The 18,747-nt window shown below is 35.0% G+C and overlaps 1 protein-coding gene across 1 annotated transcript in view; it reads right to left on the reverse strand.

The window, feature by feature from the left end:
- The window catches only part of LOC128652486 (uncharacterized), an 868,114-nt gene that overhangs the window by 816,498 nt on the left and 32,869 nt on the right, over positions 1-18,747 (reverse strand). The window contains exons 8-11 of the mRNA XM_053705422.1: positions 14,618-14,739; positions 13,906-14,097; positions 12,148-12,379; positions 11,014-11,133 (exon numbers count right to left, since the gene is read on the reverse strand). Of these exons, the coding sequence (XP_053561397.1) occupies positions 11,014-11,133; positions 12,148-12,379; positions 13,906-14,097; positions 14,618-14,739 (666 nt within the window). The remainder of the gene's footprint in view (positions 1-11,013; positions 11,134-12,147; positions 12,380-13,905; positions 14,098-14,617; positions 14,740-18,747) is intronic.

The following is an 18,747-nucleotide window of genomic DNA, read 5'->3' on the forward strand; positions in this document are numbered from 1 at the left end:
ACTCAATGTTTAACATAGGAACATGCTTTTTTTTTTCTTGTCCATTGCAATTTCTTACTAGTCCAAGACTATTAGAAATGAAAACTGTGTTATTGAAACAATAAAGTCAATATGAACTTTACAGTTTTTTAGCATTTTAGTGAATAAGGGTAGTTTAAATATTTAAAATAAGGAAGTGATTAGCAAACTTCACAGTGAAAAGTATCACACTGAAAAGTAATGTTAGCAATTCACTGAAGGTTGTCACACAGAGCTGTGGTAGAGGATACTGTCACACTATAGATGGCCACTAAAGGGACGCTCAAGTCAAAATACACTTTTATGATTCAAATAGAGCAGCAGTTTTAAGACACTTTCCAATTTACTTCCATTATAAAATTTTGCACAGTCTTTTTATTTACACTCTTTCTGAGGAACAAGGTCCTACTGAGCATGTGCACAAGCTCAGAGGGTATACGTATACTAGTCTACGATAGGCTGATGTCTGTCACATGATACAAGGGGGTTGGAAAATGAGAGAGAGAAAAATGTCAGAAAAAAATCTACTGCTTATTTGAAATTCAAAGTAGGTGTTCAGTGGTCCTTAAGCAACATGTGTTTATCTAACTCCCTTTTCTTGACCCTTACTTTGGCGTTAATTACTTTTTCTGTACATTGTCATCCTTTGGCTCTACAACAAGGGGTGGAAAGTTGCTTATTTTGTTGCAATTTCTTCCAGCGATTATGACTATTTCAGCATGCCATTTGCCACCATGTTGGCTCATTTACTGGATGGTGTTCTTGGGGGTGCTGTTATTCAGTTTGCTGATGACCTTGCTTAAAATTTTGACCCTCTTTGCCTGCTGAATCTGTTTGACTTGCCTGTATGTTGCTGGCTCCTGATTACTTTCTTTCTGGATCTGATTTGTACTTTGTTCTTGCCTGCCCAATGCCAGCCCTACCTGCTTGGCTATTCATTTGTACCAAGATCCCATATATCATCAAGTGGGTTATGTCCTGGGCTGGGGTGGTGTTTATTCTACCTCTACTCTGCCTTTGGGACAGATATTTGCTACAAGTCTGACAGAGCTTTTATTTCCCACAATACCTCAGATTTAAAAAAAAAAAAAAAAAAAAATCTGAACTAATTCACATCAGATGCATGAAACTCTTTCACCAGAAATGTACCTATATATACCATACCTATACATCTCTACTCTCTCATCTCTGAAACTACACTCAAATACCTTATTTTTTAAATCCTCCCCCTAATCATGTTGCACAAATGCACCTATTTATGTATATATCCTGCATTTCCTAATTCAGGCAGACAAAGAATATTGCTAATAAACAAAAGAAAGATTGAGTTATTTAAGTTAAGGCCATAACAAGTGTAACATTTAATTCTGTTTAATATCAATAATTAATAACAAACAATTACATTTCTATGCCTTCAGTTATCTGTTGTAATGACTTTTGAAAAAGCTAAATGTAATGAAACATGTTAAAGGGACAGTAAAGTCATAATTAGAAATTCCTTTTCTTGTTATCCTTTGCTGAAAAGTTTATTTAAAAAAACTCAGGAGCAGCAAAGAACATAGGTTATAGCTGCTGATTGGTGGTATATATTGATTGTTTTGGCTCACCCATGTGTTCAGTTAGAAACCAGTAGTGCATTGCTACTCCTTTAACAAAACACACCAAGAGAATGAAGCAAATTTGATATTAGAAGTAATCTGAAAAGTTGTTTTAAATTGTATATTCTACCTAAATCATTAAATACATTTTTTGGGTTTCATGTCCCTTTAAGGAAGGGTTTGGCAGTTCAATGGGAACTTGCAGGCTGGTTTTAAAGTACATCTAATTCAGAGATGGGGCAGTTTGATTTTTATAATAAGGCTATAGACAGATTAACTATAGCAGTTGAAGTTTGAAGAGAGGGGTCTTTAAATCATGCCAATATTACCTACCTAGGTATCTCTTCAATAAAGAATATCATAGGAACTAAGAAAGTTTTTAAAATGGTATGCTCTGTCTGAATCACCAAAGAACATTTTTGGGTTTTGTACTCCTTTAAGGATTTAATTTAATCTGATAATTATGAGGTGCATCGTTTTCCAGAGACAAGGAAGATACATTTAATATAAACCCAGCATAGTACTGTGATTTTGATACAAAGTAATAAAAAGGAATATATTGTTAATATTGGTAGATATCCAGTCACTATCATCAAAGTGAGCTATTGCAATAAGTACCTACCATACAAAGTTCCATTACACCTAATCCACAGGAGGTAATATGAATAGTTAGTCATTATTTGCTGAGATGGATAGTGATTTTAAAGCATTCCACCATTTTTTAAAGGGACTTGAAAACAAGAGGCCAAGGGATAAATGTACTCACAGAGAGATAAAAGAAGATTATTTAATGAACCATGCTAAAAAGCATCAGTAATAAAAGACTATATATAAAAAATGTAAAAAGCACATATAAATAAAATTACAAATACAGGAATATCTTACAGAAGCGGCTCAAAGGGCCAAAGCTGATAATTACAATAAAAACAAAGGTAATAACAGGTGATCAGTGTGAGTGGTACACCAGAATAAGAGTGTATACTGATAAAACAGAATTAGCCTAAGTACAACTGTAGCAAGTGCATCAAGCAAAAAACTAATAAACAATAATACAAACAATAGTGTTCAAAATTAGTGTTACAAAAATAGTGTTCCAAAAAATAGAAAAATGCACTGCAGTGCAAAAAAAGGGGGGTAGCAAAATAATTGTATAGATACAATCAAATAGTGAGTGAGTGCAAATGGATATAAAAATGCTAGCTACTTAATCCAGTGAGGTTAAGATATAATTAAATAAAATACACAATATGCAATAACATAAAAAATAAAATACACAATAAGCAATAACATAAAAAATAAAAAATAAAATATAAAATATAATCCAAAAAAGTGTTCAAAAAGTTGATCAACAAATGTTAGTGAAGAACAAAAATAAGTCAATCAAAACTAAAAAAGGGTGATGAAAAGCAAGGTGAAAATGAGGAAATTGATTCCTTCCAATGTTAGTTACTTTAACAGATCCAAATTCCTGAGTGTGGTTGCTGAAGTAGCTGATTGGATCCTAGCACCTGTCAGCTGCTCCTATGGTATCCTAAAAAGTGTCCCTGTAAAAAAAGAAATTCACAACATAGTGTATCCAATATGAGAATGAAGTAAAGATTAAAGTAATGCTTACCAATATGTCAACGCGTTTCTGCCCTCAAAAAAGGGCCTTTCTCAAGACTAGAATATTGGTAATGGCAGCTGGCCTTATATACAGTTTAGAAGTAGCCTATATGGTAGTTTAATTGATTAATTGTATTGTTTGGGCGCCAAATCCCTCCACTTCCTGTGTAACATCTAAAAGATTCCCCCATAAAGTGTAGCATCACTTCCTGTGTAACATCTAAAAGATTCCCCTCCACTTCCTGTGTAACATCTAAAAGATTCCCCCATAAAGTGTAGCATCACTTCCTGTGTAACATCTAAAAGATTCCCCTCCACTTCCTGTGTAACATCTAAAAGATTCCCCCATAAAGTGTAGTATCACTTCCTGTGTAACATCTAAAAGATTCCACTCCACTTCCTGTGTAACATCTAAAAGATTCCCCCATAAAGTGTAGCATCACTTCCTGTGTAACATCTAAAAGATTCCCCCCATATGGCAAACCGGAAGTATATAAATTTTCCCGGATTAATTTTATACATATCTAAATATATAGGTAATTCAAAAGGCATGTATATGGCCTTAGATTTATCCAGTTGTTTCTTTCTCAATTGCCGGTATCTTTGTTTTGGCTTACCAGTTTCAAGCCCAATATCGGAGCTACCCGGTAGTGACGTAACCGTTGACGTCACTTCCGGTCCGGCGATATTACATAGACAAGCCGCTAGCAACATTAGCATGCTGTACAATGCTAATATATGCGGCTGTCAGTTACGCCTCCCATCTAGTATATTAAATCCTTAGAGAGCCCTGGGGATAAAGATGTCAGAACAATGCCCACCAATGTGTCAATAAAGGGGATAAGTGTCAAGGCACTATTGGCCCCCAAACGTTATAACGATAGATAAAGGCTATGTAATCACAAACATTGAGATTTACAAAAAACTAACACATATTTTATGTCAGTGGGACAAAGGAAACAATAAAAACAATAACGGCAAGTATTTTTGGAAATTAAATAACGGTTTTGTTATCTATTTCTCTTAAGTCCAAAGGGGTCAGATAATATTTTCTTTCTATAGCCATATTTTATATATCCATCATTATACTAGTAGATGGATTGAATGATCTCAAATATTATAATATGTGTTAACATATTGTCAAAGTGTGTTTAAGATACACTGGTAGTGGATTAAGTGATCTTAAATATTATAATATGTGTTAACATATTGTTAAAATATTTTGAGATATGTTTGACATTTCATAAAGAGAAGAGAAGTTGTATATACTTTTATGGATCCTTCAATGTCATTGAGCCATGCTCAGATGGTAAGATCTCGCATATTTATAAGAAATAAAGTTATTTTAATTTATTTTATAAAAGATCAGAATCATAGTGAGAGGAGGAAGAAATTAACATGTGACAGAGATAAATATATGACAGAGATAAATATATGGCAGAAAGTTGTATATACTTTTATGGATCCTTCAATGTCATTGAGCCATGCTCAGATGGTAAGATCTCGCATATTTATAAGAAATAAAGATATTTTAATTTATTTTATAAAAGATCAGAATCATAGTGAGAGGAGGAAGAAATTAACATGTGACAGAGATAAAACATGGACAGAGATAAATATATGGCAGAAAACCAACGCCTATTAAAGGACACAACAACGTATTTGAAGCTGAAACAGAATCCCATTACAGGTTTCCAAGAAGAACTCAGAGAACTGTTAACAAAAGCTAGAACAATGGGTATATTAGACGAAAAAGAGCACAGATATTTGGACATTGACCATCCTATAACACCTATACTGTATCACTTACCCAAGATACACAAAACTTTAACGAACCCTCCGGGTCGTCCTATTATCTCTGGAATTGGCTCTCTCACAAGCAACTTATCGGAGTATGTGGACCAACATCTACAGAAGTACGTAAGGACCCTCCCATCATATCTAAGAGACTCAACACAAGTCTTAAATATCTTAGACAACACACCATGGGAAGAAGGCTATATCCTTGCAACCTGCGACGTAGCAGCATTATACACCAGCATACCTCATAAAGAAGGACTTGAGGCAATCAAATGGTTTCTGGATAAAGATCCACTGATGTTAGAAGATCAGGCCAAATTCATATTGGATAGCATCAAGTACATTCTTACACACAACTATTTTAACAATGAGGGGATGTACTACCAACAAATTTGCGGGACAGCTATGGGGACCAGGTTCGCGCCCAGCTATGCTAATTTGTACATGGGAAGATGGGAGAGCATCTTCTGGGATTCATGCCCAGCGAGCGCGGACCTGGTCCTATACCGCAGATATATTGATGATGTCCTAATAGTCTGGAAGGGCTCAACAGAAGATCTCTTGTACACAATTGAGGTCATGAATCAAAACCATCAGAATTTGAAGTTCACCTACAACTGGAACTTTAAGGAAATCGTCTTCTTGGATCTAAAAATAGAAGCTCTAAACGGAAAATGGGAAACATCTACGTACTTCAAATCGGTTGACAGTAACAGCTATATACACTATGAGAGCTGCCACCATGAGAAATGGAAAGAAAATATCCCAAAGAGCCAATTCCTAAGGGTCCGAAAGAATTGTTCAAATATCGAAACCTGGGAAAAACAAGTGAGACGACTAAAAGAGAAATTTGTGGAAAGAGGTTATAAGGGGGAACATCTAGACCAAAAAATAGAAGAAGTACGACAGGTGGAGAGGAAAGAGTTAACCAAATACAAAGATCATAAGCAATATGAGACAGAGGATGCTATAAATGTACCATTAATAACAGAATACAGCAGCAATCGATACATCATTGAAAATATCTTTATAAGACACTGGCACCTTCTAAAAAATGATGACATTATTGGAGATAAACTCCCCAACCAGTCAAAATTTGTTTATAGAAAGACAGGAAATCTCAAAAATAGATTAGCACCAAGTCTACCCAAGAAGAAGAAGACCAATCCACATGATGCAATGGGGAGACCAGTAAAGGGATTTTTTCCATGCCCCACCTGCAAAGCATGCAGAAGAGGGGTAAAGACTAAAAAATTCAAGTCCAATCAGACTAGAGAAGAATTTACTATCAAAGATCTGATTAGATGTCAAAATACGGGGATAATCTACCTTATGGAATGCTCATGTGGGCTCCAATACATCGGCCAAACCTCTAGAAGCCTCAGAGATAGGCTCAGAGAGCACATACTGTTGATCGAAAAACAAAATAAAGAAACAACACTTTATAAACATTTTGCCACGAAGCACAATGGTAGAATACAAGACATGAAATTTATAGGTATACAAAAAGTTGCCAAGAACTGGAGAGGGGGTAATTTTGAAAAGAGCCTCTTAAAAGCAGAATCCAAATGGATCTTCTTATTAGACTGCTTACACCCGAAAGGTCTGAATAATAGGGAGGATCTTACCTACCTCTTCAATTTATGATATGTATCTGCCAATGTCAGTATAAAATTCCTCTCCAAAGATTTTTTAAAAAAAACAAAAAGACCTTTGAATCATCTGGGCTATTGAACAACTAGTCTATATAAAGACACAAGCTAGACTTATAAGATAATGCTGTATCATTTAGAATTCTATAAACCCGCTGTTTTAAAGCTTCTGGGTTATTACACAATTTAGCCTTTATAAAGACCTAAATTTATAGAAGGTCCTGTATCGTATATATCCAATCCAAAGTCTCATTATATAGGCATTGTAGCCCTCCACCCAAATATATAGAAGTTCATCCATTTTTACTCATTAATTGCGTATCAATTTTTGTCTGCTTAAGGTTACCCTTCACCCTACCACATATTTGTTTACCATCTTCTGTTTGATCTTCTGATCACCATTAAAATCTAAGCTCCACAATACTATATAATTGTGGGTTAGAATGATTTAAAAGTAGGTTTTGCAGATTCAATCTTCAAAGCAATTAGTGTGGACATCTATACAGTTATCCTATTAACATAAGAAGAAGGCTTTTTCCTCTATTTTCCTCTATTGTTCTAGTTCTCAACTATTAAACAGCAAATGTAGACTGTTTCCTATTTATATACCCTTTGATATATATACCCTTAATTACATTCATGAGCATACACTTGAATGTTTCTTTCTCTGACATAGAAATTTATACACTGGACTTGTCCAGCTATCACTAGTTTCCTTATTAAATTACTATGATGGCGTTGTAATCTAATATATTTATGCGACCAGAATCAGGTACATATCCCTTTTATTTGTCGCTAAATATGAGATACCATGTCCTGGTTTTATCTATATCTTTATATACATATAACTAATTTTACATATCAGATAGATGGACAACTAAGTCCAAATTGTTTCTATTGGGACTTTGTATTCTCTATGCTCAAATTTTGGAGCAAACGAGATATATATATATATATATATATATATATATATATATATATATATATATAAATACATTCTAGGACTTTTTTAATAACTAAGCAGTTTGCCCTCTGTAAATAATTCATCACATGTTAATTTCTTCCTCCTCTCACTATGATTCTGATCTTTTATAAAATAAATTAAAATAACTTTATTTCTTATAAATATGCGAGATCTTACCATCTGAGCATGGCTCAATGACATTGAAGGATCCATAAAAGTATATACAACTTCTCTTCTCTTTATGAAATGTCAAACATATCTCAAAATATTTTAACAATATGTTAACACATATTATAATATTTAAGATCACTTAATCCACTACCAGTGTATCTTAAACACACTTTGACAATATGTTAACACATATTATAATATTTGAGATCATTCAATCCATCTACTAGTATAATGATGGATATATAAAATATGGCTATAGAAAGAAAATATTATCTGACCCCTTTGGACTTAAGAGAAATAGATAACAAAACCGTTATTTAATTTCCAAAAATACTTGCCGTTATTGTTTTTATTGTTTCCTTTGTCCCACTGACATAAAATATGTGTTAGTTTTTTGTAAATCTCAATGTTTGTGATTACATAGCCTTTATCTATCGTTATAACGTTTGGGGGCCAATAGTGCCTTGACACTTATCCCCTTTATTGACACATTGGTGGGCATTGTTCTGACATCTTTATCCCCAGGGCTCTCTAAGGATTTAATATACTAGATGGGAGGCGTAACTGACAGCCGCATATATTAGCATTGTACAGCATGCTAATGTTGCTAGCGGCTTGTCTATGTAATATCGCCGGACCGGAAGTGACGTCAACGGTTACGTCACTACCGGGTAGCTCCGATATTGGGCTTGAAACTGGTAAGCCAAAACAAAGATACCGGCAATTGAGAAAGAAACAACTGGATAAATCTAAGGCCATATACATGCCTTTTGAATTACCTATATATTTAGATATGTATAAAATTAATCCGGGAAAATTTATATACTTCCGGTTTGCCATATGGGGGGAATCTTTTAGATGTTACACAGGAAGTGATGCTACACTTTATGGGGGAATCTTTTAGATGTTACACAGGAAGTGGAGGGGAATCTTTTAGATGTTACACAGGAAGTGATACTACACTTTATGGGGGAATCTTTTAGATGTTACACAGGAAGTGGAGGGGAATCTTTTAGATGTTACACAGGAAGTGATGCTACACTTTATGGGGGAATCTTTTAGATGTTACACAGGAAGTGGAGGGGAATCTTTTAGATGTTACACAGGAAGTGATGCTACACTTTATGGGGGAATCTTTTAGATGTTACACAGGAAGTGGAGGGATTTGGCGCCCAAACAATACAATTGATCAATTAAACTACCATATAGGCTACTTCTAAACTGTATATAAGGCCAGCTGCCATTACCAATATTCTAGTCTTGAGAAAGGCCCTTTTTTGAGGGCAGAAACGCGTTGACATATTGGTAAGCATTACTTTAATCTTTACTTCATTCTCATATTGGATACACTATGTTGTGAATTTCTTTTTTTACAGGGACACTTTTTAGGATACCATAGGAGCAGATGACAGGTGCTAGGATCCAATTAGCTACTTCAGCAACCACACTCAGGAATTTGGATCTGTTAAAGTAACTAACATTGGAAGGAATCAATTTCCTCACTTTCACCTTGCTTTTCATCACCCTTTTTTTCCATTTTTTAGTTTTGATTGACTTATTTTTGTTCTTCACTAACATTTGTTGATCAACTTTTTGAACACTTTTTTGGATTATATTTTATATTTTATTTTTTATTTTTTATGTTATTGCTTATTGTGTATTTTATTTTTTATGTTATTGCATATTGTGTATTTTATTTAATTATATCTTAACCTCACTGGATTAAGTAGCTAGCATTTTTATATCCATTTGCACTCACTCACTATTTGATTGTATCTATACAATTATTTTGCTACCCCCCTTTTTTTGCACTGCAGTGCATTTTTCTATTTTTTGGAACACTATTTTTGTAACACTCATTTTGAACACTATTGTTTGTATTATTGTTTATTAGATTTTTGCTTGATGCACTTGCTACAGTTGTACTTAGGCTAATTCTGTTTTATCAGTATACACTCTTATTCTGGTGTACCACTCACACTGATCACCTGTTATTACCTTTGTTTTTATTGTAATTATCAGCTTTGGCCCTTTGAGCCGCTTCTGTAAGATATTCCTGTATTTGTAATTTTATTTATATGTGCTTTTTACATTTTTTATATATAGTCTTTTATTACTGATGCTTTTTAGCATGGTTCATTAAATAATCTTCTTTTATCTCTCTGTGAGTATATTTATCCCTTGGCCTCTTGTTGGCGCTGTATTCACTTCTTACTACTAATTAAATTGTTTGCTCTATCCGAATAAAGAAAGAAACATTTTGGGTTTCGTGTCTCTTTAATATACATAAATAACTATATGCTTGTTTCGTCTTTTTTAAATTGTGTCATAAAATATACCATACGCAGGAACATTGAGTGCAGAAAGTGGTATTCTCTTCAGTGACTATACTGAATTACTAATAAACTCTTGAAACACGGTCAGTGTAAAAGTTTGTATGTGTAAAAGTTATAGAAAAGTAGTCTCACTGGATAGAACAAGAGATTTCTCAGAGACCTTACAGACAAGAACGAGAGGCTGACCATGGATGTTTTGGAGGCATGGTTGGGATGTTCTGGAGGCGTGGTTGGGATGTTTTGGAGGCGTGGTTGGGATGTTTTGGAGGCGTGGTTGGGATGTTTTGGAGGCGTGGTTGGGATGTTCTGGAGGCGTGGTTGGGATGTTTTGGAGGCGTGGTTGGGATGTTTTGGAGGCGTGGTTTTGTGAGGAGGAAAGGAATCCAGTTTAAGGTAGATAAAACAATTGGGGCCTGATATTCAAATGCTCGCTGCTCAGATGAGATGATCTAAGATATCTCGTTAGTATGGAGATGTCCCTAGACAAATGTTATAAACACAAATTTTTATTTGAACAATATTTATCGCACTATGCAGGGTTTTGTATGTGAAGGAGAGACGCCTACATTACAATATAAGGTCTAAAGAAAATCCCAAAGATTTTGCATGACTTCTCTCCATGCCGGTGAGCCTTTGGTGTGAGGAGACAGATGAAAGAAGATATGTGTGTGCTTTCACTTTGCCAAATAAGAATGCATCTTCTATAAACTAGATTTCTTAGAAAAATCTAATGAATGCCAGCGTAATGCATGTCAACTTTGAATACATTTGAGTTGATTTAACAATTTAATAAAGTTAGAAAAATAAATAACACATAGATCACAGGCAAATTAATTTTACTCAACAGCAATTCTGAGCATGAATATTACCTTCACAACATCTCTTCTACTGATACCTTCAAACACTTCTAGTAGCCTTAGCTGTGACATTATTGTAGGACACTGGTCATAACTGCTTCTTATAATGCAACCTAGCTGGTGTTCTAGACTCTGCAAAAAAATGGTTTACTTATTTAGAGCCAAATAGTATTATGATATGTTTTTTTTAAAGAATACAGTAAGTAAAATAAATATATGATCAGGATTAAATACATATATATAGGAATGCAGAAGGAGCTATACAATGTAGGGTTAATTGGATATCTTGTTGGTGAGTGGTCTAATCAAAAGTCAAGTTAGATTACTATAAATTACAGAGGATTTGGGATTTTATGTGTAGATATATTTCATATATTTTCATAACTTGCTGCTTCTCAGCTCCAAGCTAAATAAGGAAATCTCTTATCCAAATATGGATCAATAAAACTGACTAAGATATCTGAGAGATTCTTAAACAACTACTGTATTTTAATGAATAAGGCAAAGGAGGGGAGACATACTCATGAAGTAATATTTATTCACTATAAATAAAAAAACAGCAACGTTTATGTCTTAACTCACATGTACAAATTAATATTCAGCTAGATTACGAGTTTTGCAGTACGGCTATACAGCTGAAAAATTGGCCATTGCGCATGTAATGACCGGGAACGCATATTACTTTTATTAGTGTCTGCGGTGTCGGGTGCGGTGGATTAGAGGTGTTTAGACTAGGGGTTTATGCTAGGGTGTTAGGTTTAAACGTAACTTTCTTTTACCCATAGACATCAATTGGATTGCGTTATGGCGATTTCCATTCCGTGATGTCTATGGGGGAAAGCGTGCACGAGCATGTTAACTCAGCCCGTGACTTTTGTGCGGTATAGAGCTTAATGCCCCATAACGCACGGCACAAGGATGTTTTTCAGTAACTCGTAATGGCAGCGCAATGAAGAGTGCAATAACACAAATTTTGTGTTATTTTCGCACACAGTGTTAAGCGCAAAACTCGTAATCTAGGTGACTATTTTTATAGATGTAAAATATAATATCTAGAGATCTTCTAAACCGATTAATTAGCTTTAATTGGGGGATATTCTACATGTTATTTCTTTGATTACAAATAATGTTTTGCAGCAAGTGTACCTTTATTGAAGTCCTGAAGTCAAAAAACACTTTTTCAAAAGGGCTGTTTTTGTCAGTGACAAAAATATCTGTTATGCTGTTAACAAAGTTGTCTTTGACTGAGCAGTATGTCTCCCAAATGTCCTTCACCATAGCATCAGAACTAGATGTTCCTGCCCCTCCTATTGCAGCAACAGTTTTCAGAACCTGAAAATGCCTCATGGTCTCCACAAGGTCCAGAACATCATTGCACCTAAATATTATAATGAGAAAAAGACTTCCTTGAAAACCACAGATTATTCTTTATTTAACCTTAAAAAAAACATAAGATATATCCTAAAATATGTTCTTTAGCTAACAAAAGCTAATAGCTAGTAGATTATGAATGCCACCTTTTATCTACCATTTCCAGGGCACTTTTTAAAGGGGGTTTGGTGTGGGCATGACTTGAGCCTGCATGCACATAGTACATTGTTCACAGTCAACATCCACAAATTATTAATAATAATTCTTATAAATTATTACATATAGTGTAAACAATTCTAAATAACCCAAAGAATATATTTCTTTTTACAGTATGTATAATAATTTGTAATAATTATTATTAATAATATTTTTTTATATTTTATATTTACTAGTTCAAGAACACACTTTAATTTTACTAGTTCTTTACATAGAAAAAAATAAAAAATTGTCTTAATACACATATTAACCCGATGCACGTAAAAAGCCGAACTTAAAATATCACGTGCTCTATATTGTATTCCCTCATAGAAGTCTATGGAGCAAGAAAAGTGGAAAAAAACTAACACCCTACTTGCGTGTAAACCTGATCGCATATTCTCAAGTACGCTAACCTGACATTAAAATATGAATATTTCACATTTCAATGTTCTTCACATAGAAGAATGTGTTCTATTTATTCATAAATACATATTTCTATATATATATATATATATGATGGCGTTTTGGTACAATATACAGTACTGTCCAAAAGTCTTAGGCCATCATTAGATTTGTTGTTTTAGCAATGGTATAATTACCACATATAATTATTTCTCAGTCTCTTTATTAGAATACAACCAGAAATACCAGGATATTTGTATGCAGTATTAAAAAACAGAAACCAAACAGAAAAAACTGCTTCTATAGGCTAAAGTGGCAAGTATTTAGTGTGACCCCCCTTTACACTTGACCAATAGCAGGAACCTGCCTCTAGTAAATCTAAATGGCATGGGACACTAATTAATGATATTCGAAGTCCTGAAGATAGCATGCATCGTGTTTCGCTCGCGCACACTCACGCAAACCTTTTACTATCAACTTGTAATATGTGCATTCCTCCGTGCACACCAAAAATGTACTTTTGGTAGTGTTTGCACTCGAGTGAAAGCACTAAATAGTGTGCCATTTGTAATCTGTTCAATTTATTTATTGAAAATGGTTACAAAAAATCTAAGCTGGAAAATGTATAAAAAGCATCACAAACACTAAAGTAAGTAATACAAACATTTAATGCGGGTCTTTAAATTTGACCAATTTCCCTAAAATATAGCATACTAATTATTACTCTGATATTCATGTTATAAGGTTCATATGTCATACAAATTGCTATTCAATTAACAATTTATTGACATTGTAAAACACAAAATGTATTTCACTATAAAATAGACACGATTAATCAAAATAGTAAACAACAAATAGTTATTTATTAAATCAATATGTCTCTTATTTTATGGTAAATAAATGTCAATATAATTTGAATAGGTTCTTGCTCACCTTTCCATGAACATGTTCATGTTTTGGAAGCAGCTGGCATTATGCAGAGGCCATGGTGAATCGACCCACGCCGCCGGCTCTTCGTCATTCTCTTTCCTCTCTCTAGCTATTGGCCATTCTTTGCCACTAATCTTTGGAGCTAGAGGTCCGTACATTCTGATTTTCCATAATGTGTCTGCTGATTTCAATGAACTGTGAAGAATAACAATATTGTCTTCTTATATTGCCTTATACAAGTGATAAAATATAGCTTTACGCATAATACAAACAGAAAACCATAACACACCCCAGCCCAAACACCTGTATTGCAAGTTTTAAATAAGGAGATGATCACAATGTTGTGCCTGCTTTTCAGAAGATAACATTTTCTGAAATTTAACAGAAGTAAATAAGAAAGTTGATTAAAATTGCATGCTGTATCTTAATCATGAAAGCTTAATTTTGACTTTACTGTCCCTTTAACTTATCCCTTTAAGTTAATAGATGATTGGGAGGTGATAACTAAAATCCCTGAATACTTATCTGAATAAATAGCATTACATTTATACCATAAAAGCATTTATTTTACACATCTGCTGTTTTATATATATATATATATATATATATATATATATATATATATATATACACATTTCTCTCCATAGAAATGTGCCCTGAAGTATTCTAACAATTTCTTTGAGGGTGGGTAGTGGGAAATAAATACATTTCATACATTTGAGATGCATTTTCTGCATTTTTCTTGGAGTTGATCTCATCAGCCTTAGCTTTGATATCGAGGTAGGTTCCACGGAATGTAGCACAGATTTTTAAAGCTTCCTTTAGGTAACTGTATGCCTTAAAAAAAGTTGAAAAATAAGAGTAAATATTAAATAAGCAAGAATGGGAAAAAATTGTTACACATGAGCATAATTTCAGAGGATTCACCTGTTTGCTAAAAAAAAAGCAAAATACTTTGCACAAGAGATTGCTAAACATAGCCTTAAAGGGACATTAAAAGAACAGCCTCCTCCAGAATTTGTATTGTTTAAAAAGATAGATAACCCCTTTATTACCCATTCCCATGTTTTACATACCCAACTTGGTTATATTAATATACATTTTACCTCTGTGATTACCTTGTATCTAAGCCTCTGCAAACTGTGCCCTTATTTCAGTTCTTTTGGCAGACTTACATTTAAACCAATCAGTGCTTACTCATAAATAACCCCAATGGAGTGAGTACAATGTTATCTATATGGCACACATAACCCAGAACTGTCTAACTGTGAAAAACTGTCAAAATGCACTAAAATAAGTGGTGGCCTTCAGGGCTTAGAAGTTAGCATGTGAGCCTTCCTGGGTTGAGCTTTCAACTAAGAATATTAAGAGAACAAATAAAAAATGATGATAAAAGTAAAATGGAAAGTTGTTTAAAAAGTAATGTCCTATCTGAATCATGAAAGTGTCATTTTGACTTGACTGTCCCTTTAGACATGACTTGCTTTTGTGTGAAAATTGTATTGGTCTAGTGAGGCCAAAATGTAAATTCTGTAACACACAAATGCTGCAAATAAAATAGCTGGTTAAAGCAATTTGCAAAATTCTGAAAATCAAGTTACAGAGTTTGCTTTTTAGCAAGAGATGTTTAATATACCTTTATATATGTGTAGCCTTGATCAATTTTACTTCTCTATAAGCGGATTACTAGTAAGTGAAGCCATAAAGTATGAACTTCAAGTGGATTGTTTAGTGGCAGAAGCCGCTCATAGCAAAACACTTCTACAACAAAATGCTGAAAAGTATTTTCCCTGTTCATTCATCAGAGGAAGGACAAAGGATGCAAAAACAAATACATAATATTAAACAATTAGAAACCTGTTTCAGCTAACATTAAAATTATATTTTTTAGTTGTTTAGGTTAAAATTTGTGAAAAATGCCAATTACCGGTAATATTGCAAGACTGAGTGAAATTTTTTTTTTTTTTTTTTTTTAAATATTTTTATTGAGGTAATTAAAACATACAATATAGGTTGAAAATGCAATTTCAAATATTTTCTAAAGACAGGTTACAATATGACACGACAGTTCACCAACTACATAAAATAACCTTGTAAGAAACATCTCTATTACATGAATTATTAGTTGAACACATAAATAAAATTATAACAGTGAAACCTCATTTTTATAATTATGAAACCTCCTCTGAAAAGGAAAGGCCACTCTTGGACCATGAAAGAGGAGAGTACTTAATGGAGGTGAGTTTATTAAGCCTATAGCCACTTTTAGGCTACATTTCTGATGTTCCCTCGTTGAACTAAAGGCCACTCTTGGGCCTGTACAAATTCATGTGACATAAAGAGGGGGGACTGATAAATCTCAAAGGCCTCTCTTGGGCCAAAATGATAATGCATCCTACTCAACGTTTCAATAAACTAGATATTAGCAATGGCAATGAAAGTACCATAGCTTGCAGAGTTAACAGCATTGTATAACGGTCAGAGCACACACAACACTTCAAGAGAACTTGAAAACTAGAGGTTACATTGTATATATACATATAGGTTCTGTGGTGCACATATATCCCTAGAAAACTAGTTCGTATAATACAACCCAAAGCTGGTCCTTAACATTTATCTAGGTAAGGCACATGACATAGATAGCGAAGTGCCGAAACTTATAAAATGTAGAAAAAATGTGATATATAAGAGCGATTATTCTGCGGTACACCTTGGCATAATTTTATCAACCTTGGGGCAGAAGCAGTCTCACATATAAGCAATATATAGTATAGGAATGATCTCTGGAACTAGCACATAGAATATACAGACTGCACTATAGAACAAGTTAGATAGGAGAAATATATTTAATTATCCTGATTCACTACTCTCAGACATGAGTCTGCTATAGCTAGGAAACTAGATACTAACCCATATCTAGTAGCATGAAAGGGGATTTAAAAATAGCTGTATATCTAGAAGTGCTCAAACCTGCTATATTACACACATATTATATAAATATACTTGAAGCCTAAACATTAATAACCTGAACTTTATAACCTGGCAAATTGGATTGACTTAGGGCATTTAGGCTGATAGCAAACTGAAGGTGTCATGACTTATGGTACAAGGATGGCAATATTTATATATACTATCATTATTTCTCATCTCAGAGGGTCAATCCCAAGTATCTTACTACTACATTCTTTTTTCAAAAGGTACAAGTGGGACTAAGCTCTGTTAATGACTGTGAGAAATTGAAGAGTTAACTCTAGCATGTATTGTGCAAACTACGTCTCTCAGTGCAGCTCAGCAATCAATACTCAAGTACACATAACAGGGCCACGCATAGAGATGCTATGGTAGCAGGAAAATAAGCTATAGATTATGTAGGGGTCAGCCTGCTAGTTCATAAGAGTGTCAATGTAAAAAGTACCCATTTCCATTATATAAAAACTTGACAGTAGCTTGTAGTGCCCCAGCATTCTAAAACAAAAGCCACGTCTTGGAGTTGTCCAAATTATGGAGGTCTTCTAGGACACACATATACCCCCTGGCAAACACATATCAGGCGCGTAGATATTTATTATGTGGGGTCACAGTGAGGGATTTAAAAGTTACTATATATGAGCATTATAAAGGCCAGTCAAATTAGCGGTCATCGTCTATAACGTATTAAACCAGTATTGGTCATTAGATGAGACCTCTAACCCCAGCTCAGACTTGATGTCTCTACCCTATACCGGACTTGTTTTTGGACCTCCGGTGTCTATAGTACCTGCCATCAGTCCCTGTTGGTGCCACAACTTTCAAAGAGTCCATTCTCCGTATTGTAGAGGTTTGCAAAAAATAAAAAAGATGGAGCCCTTGGCGGTCTGCAATTAAGCCATACCCTGGCGTCTCCTCAGGCAGGCATGGCTCTGTGTTTGTTCCGGCAGACTCCGTGCTTGTTAGCTCCCTGAGATGGCTCCCCATCAGCACACTTAGGATGTCCTCCTGAACGTGTCTTGAGTCAATCCGTCGGGGCCAACCCTCCGTTCCTTTCCGCTGCCGGGAAGGTTGATTAGCCTCAAAGGCCTGCCTATGTGAGGGATACTGCAGCGGGGTCACCTCTTCAAGCGCTTCTTGTGCGGGACTCACAGCAGCGACCTGGGCATTGGGCTGCTTCGTCGTGGCATTTGGATCAGAGGTAGGATTGCCGCCGTTATTGCGGTCAGTAAGGAACACCTTCTTTGATTCTGTAGCGGCTTCCTTAATTGGGCAAAGTAGGTTCGCTGCCTGCGGTTGCATAGCAATTTCCTTACAGCTGCGGGAGACGGAGAGAAAGGCCTGCTCGATGGTATCACATAGCTGAAGTCTATGTTCCTCCAATATTAGGGCCAATTCAGCCAGGCATATCTGCATGTTCACCATTGCTGGAAGTGTCGGCTTAGGTCGGCCGTTTAGATGTAACTGCTTAGTAGAGTTATTTGGTCCTTGGTGGGTATGAGGAAGGACTGTGCACTCGGGCACAGCTTAGAGTGGGGACGGTGATGAGGCTTCTGTTAGTGGGGAAGGCCTCAAGTAGATTAGCCCGGTACTGAGGGCAAATATGCCACGTCCCGATTCAAAACCCCAGATTTCAAATCAGGCCGTCCGCAGTCCAGTTTCTCCAACTGTTTGAGCGATGTATAACAAGTTTTAGCTTCACAATATAAGTGAATTTGGAGAAAACTTAGGGAGCTGAAGCTCAGTGCGACCAGTAAGATGGCCGCCGCCCGGAAGTCCCCAGACTGAGTGAAATTTTGAAAGTATGAAAGTCAGGTTGATAAATATTTTCTAAATCCAGGACTGCATTATTTTCAATACCTAGATAAATAATCATTC

This window comes from Bombina bombina, chromosome 3, assembly GCF_027579735.1.
Source record: "Bombina bombina isolate aBomBom1 chromosome 3, aBomBom1.pri, whole genome shotgun sequence".
Classification (NCBI taxonomy): domain Eukaryota; kingdom Metazoa; phylum Chordata; class Amphibia; order Anura; family Bombinatoridae; genus Bombina; species Bombina bombina.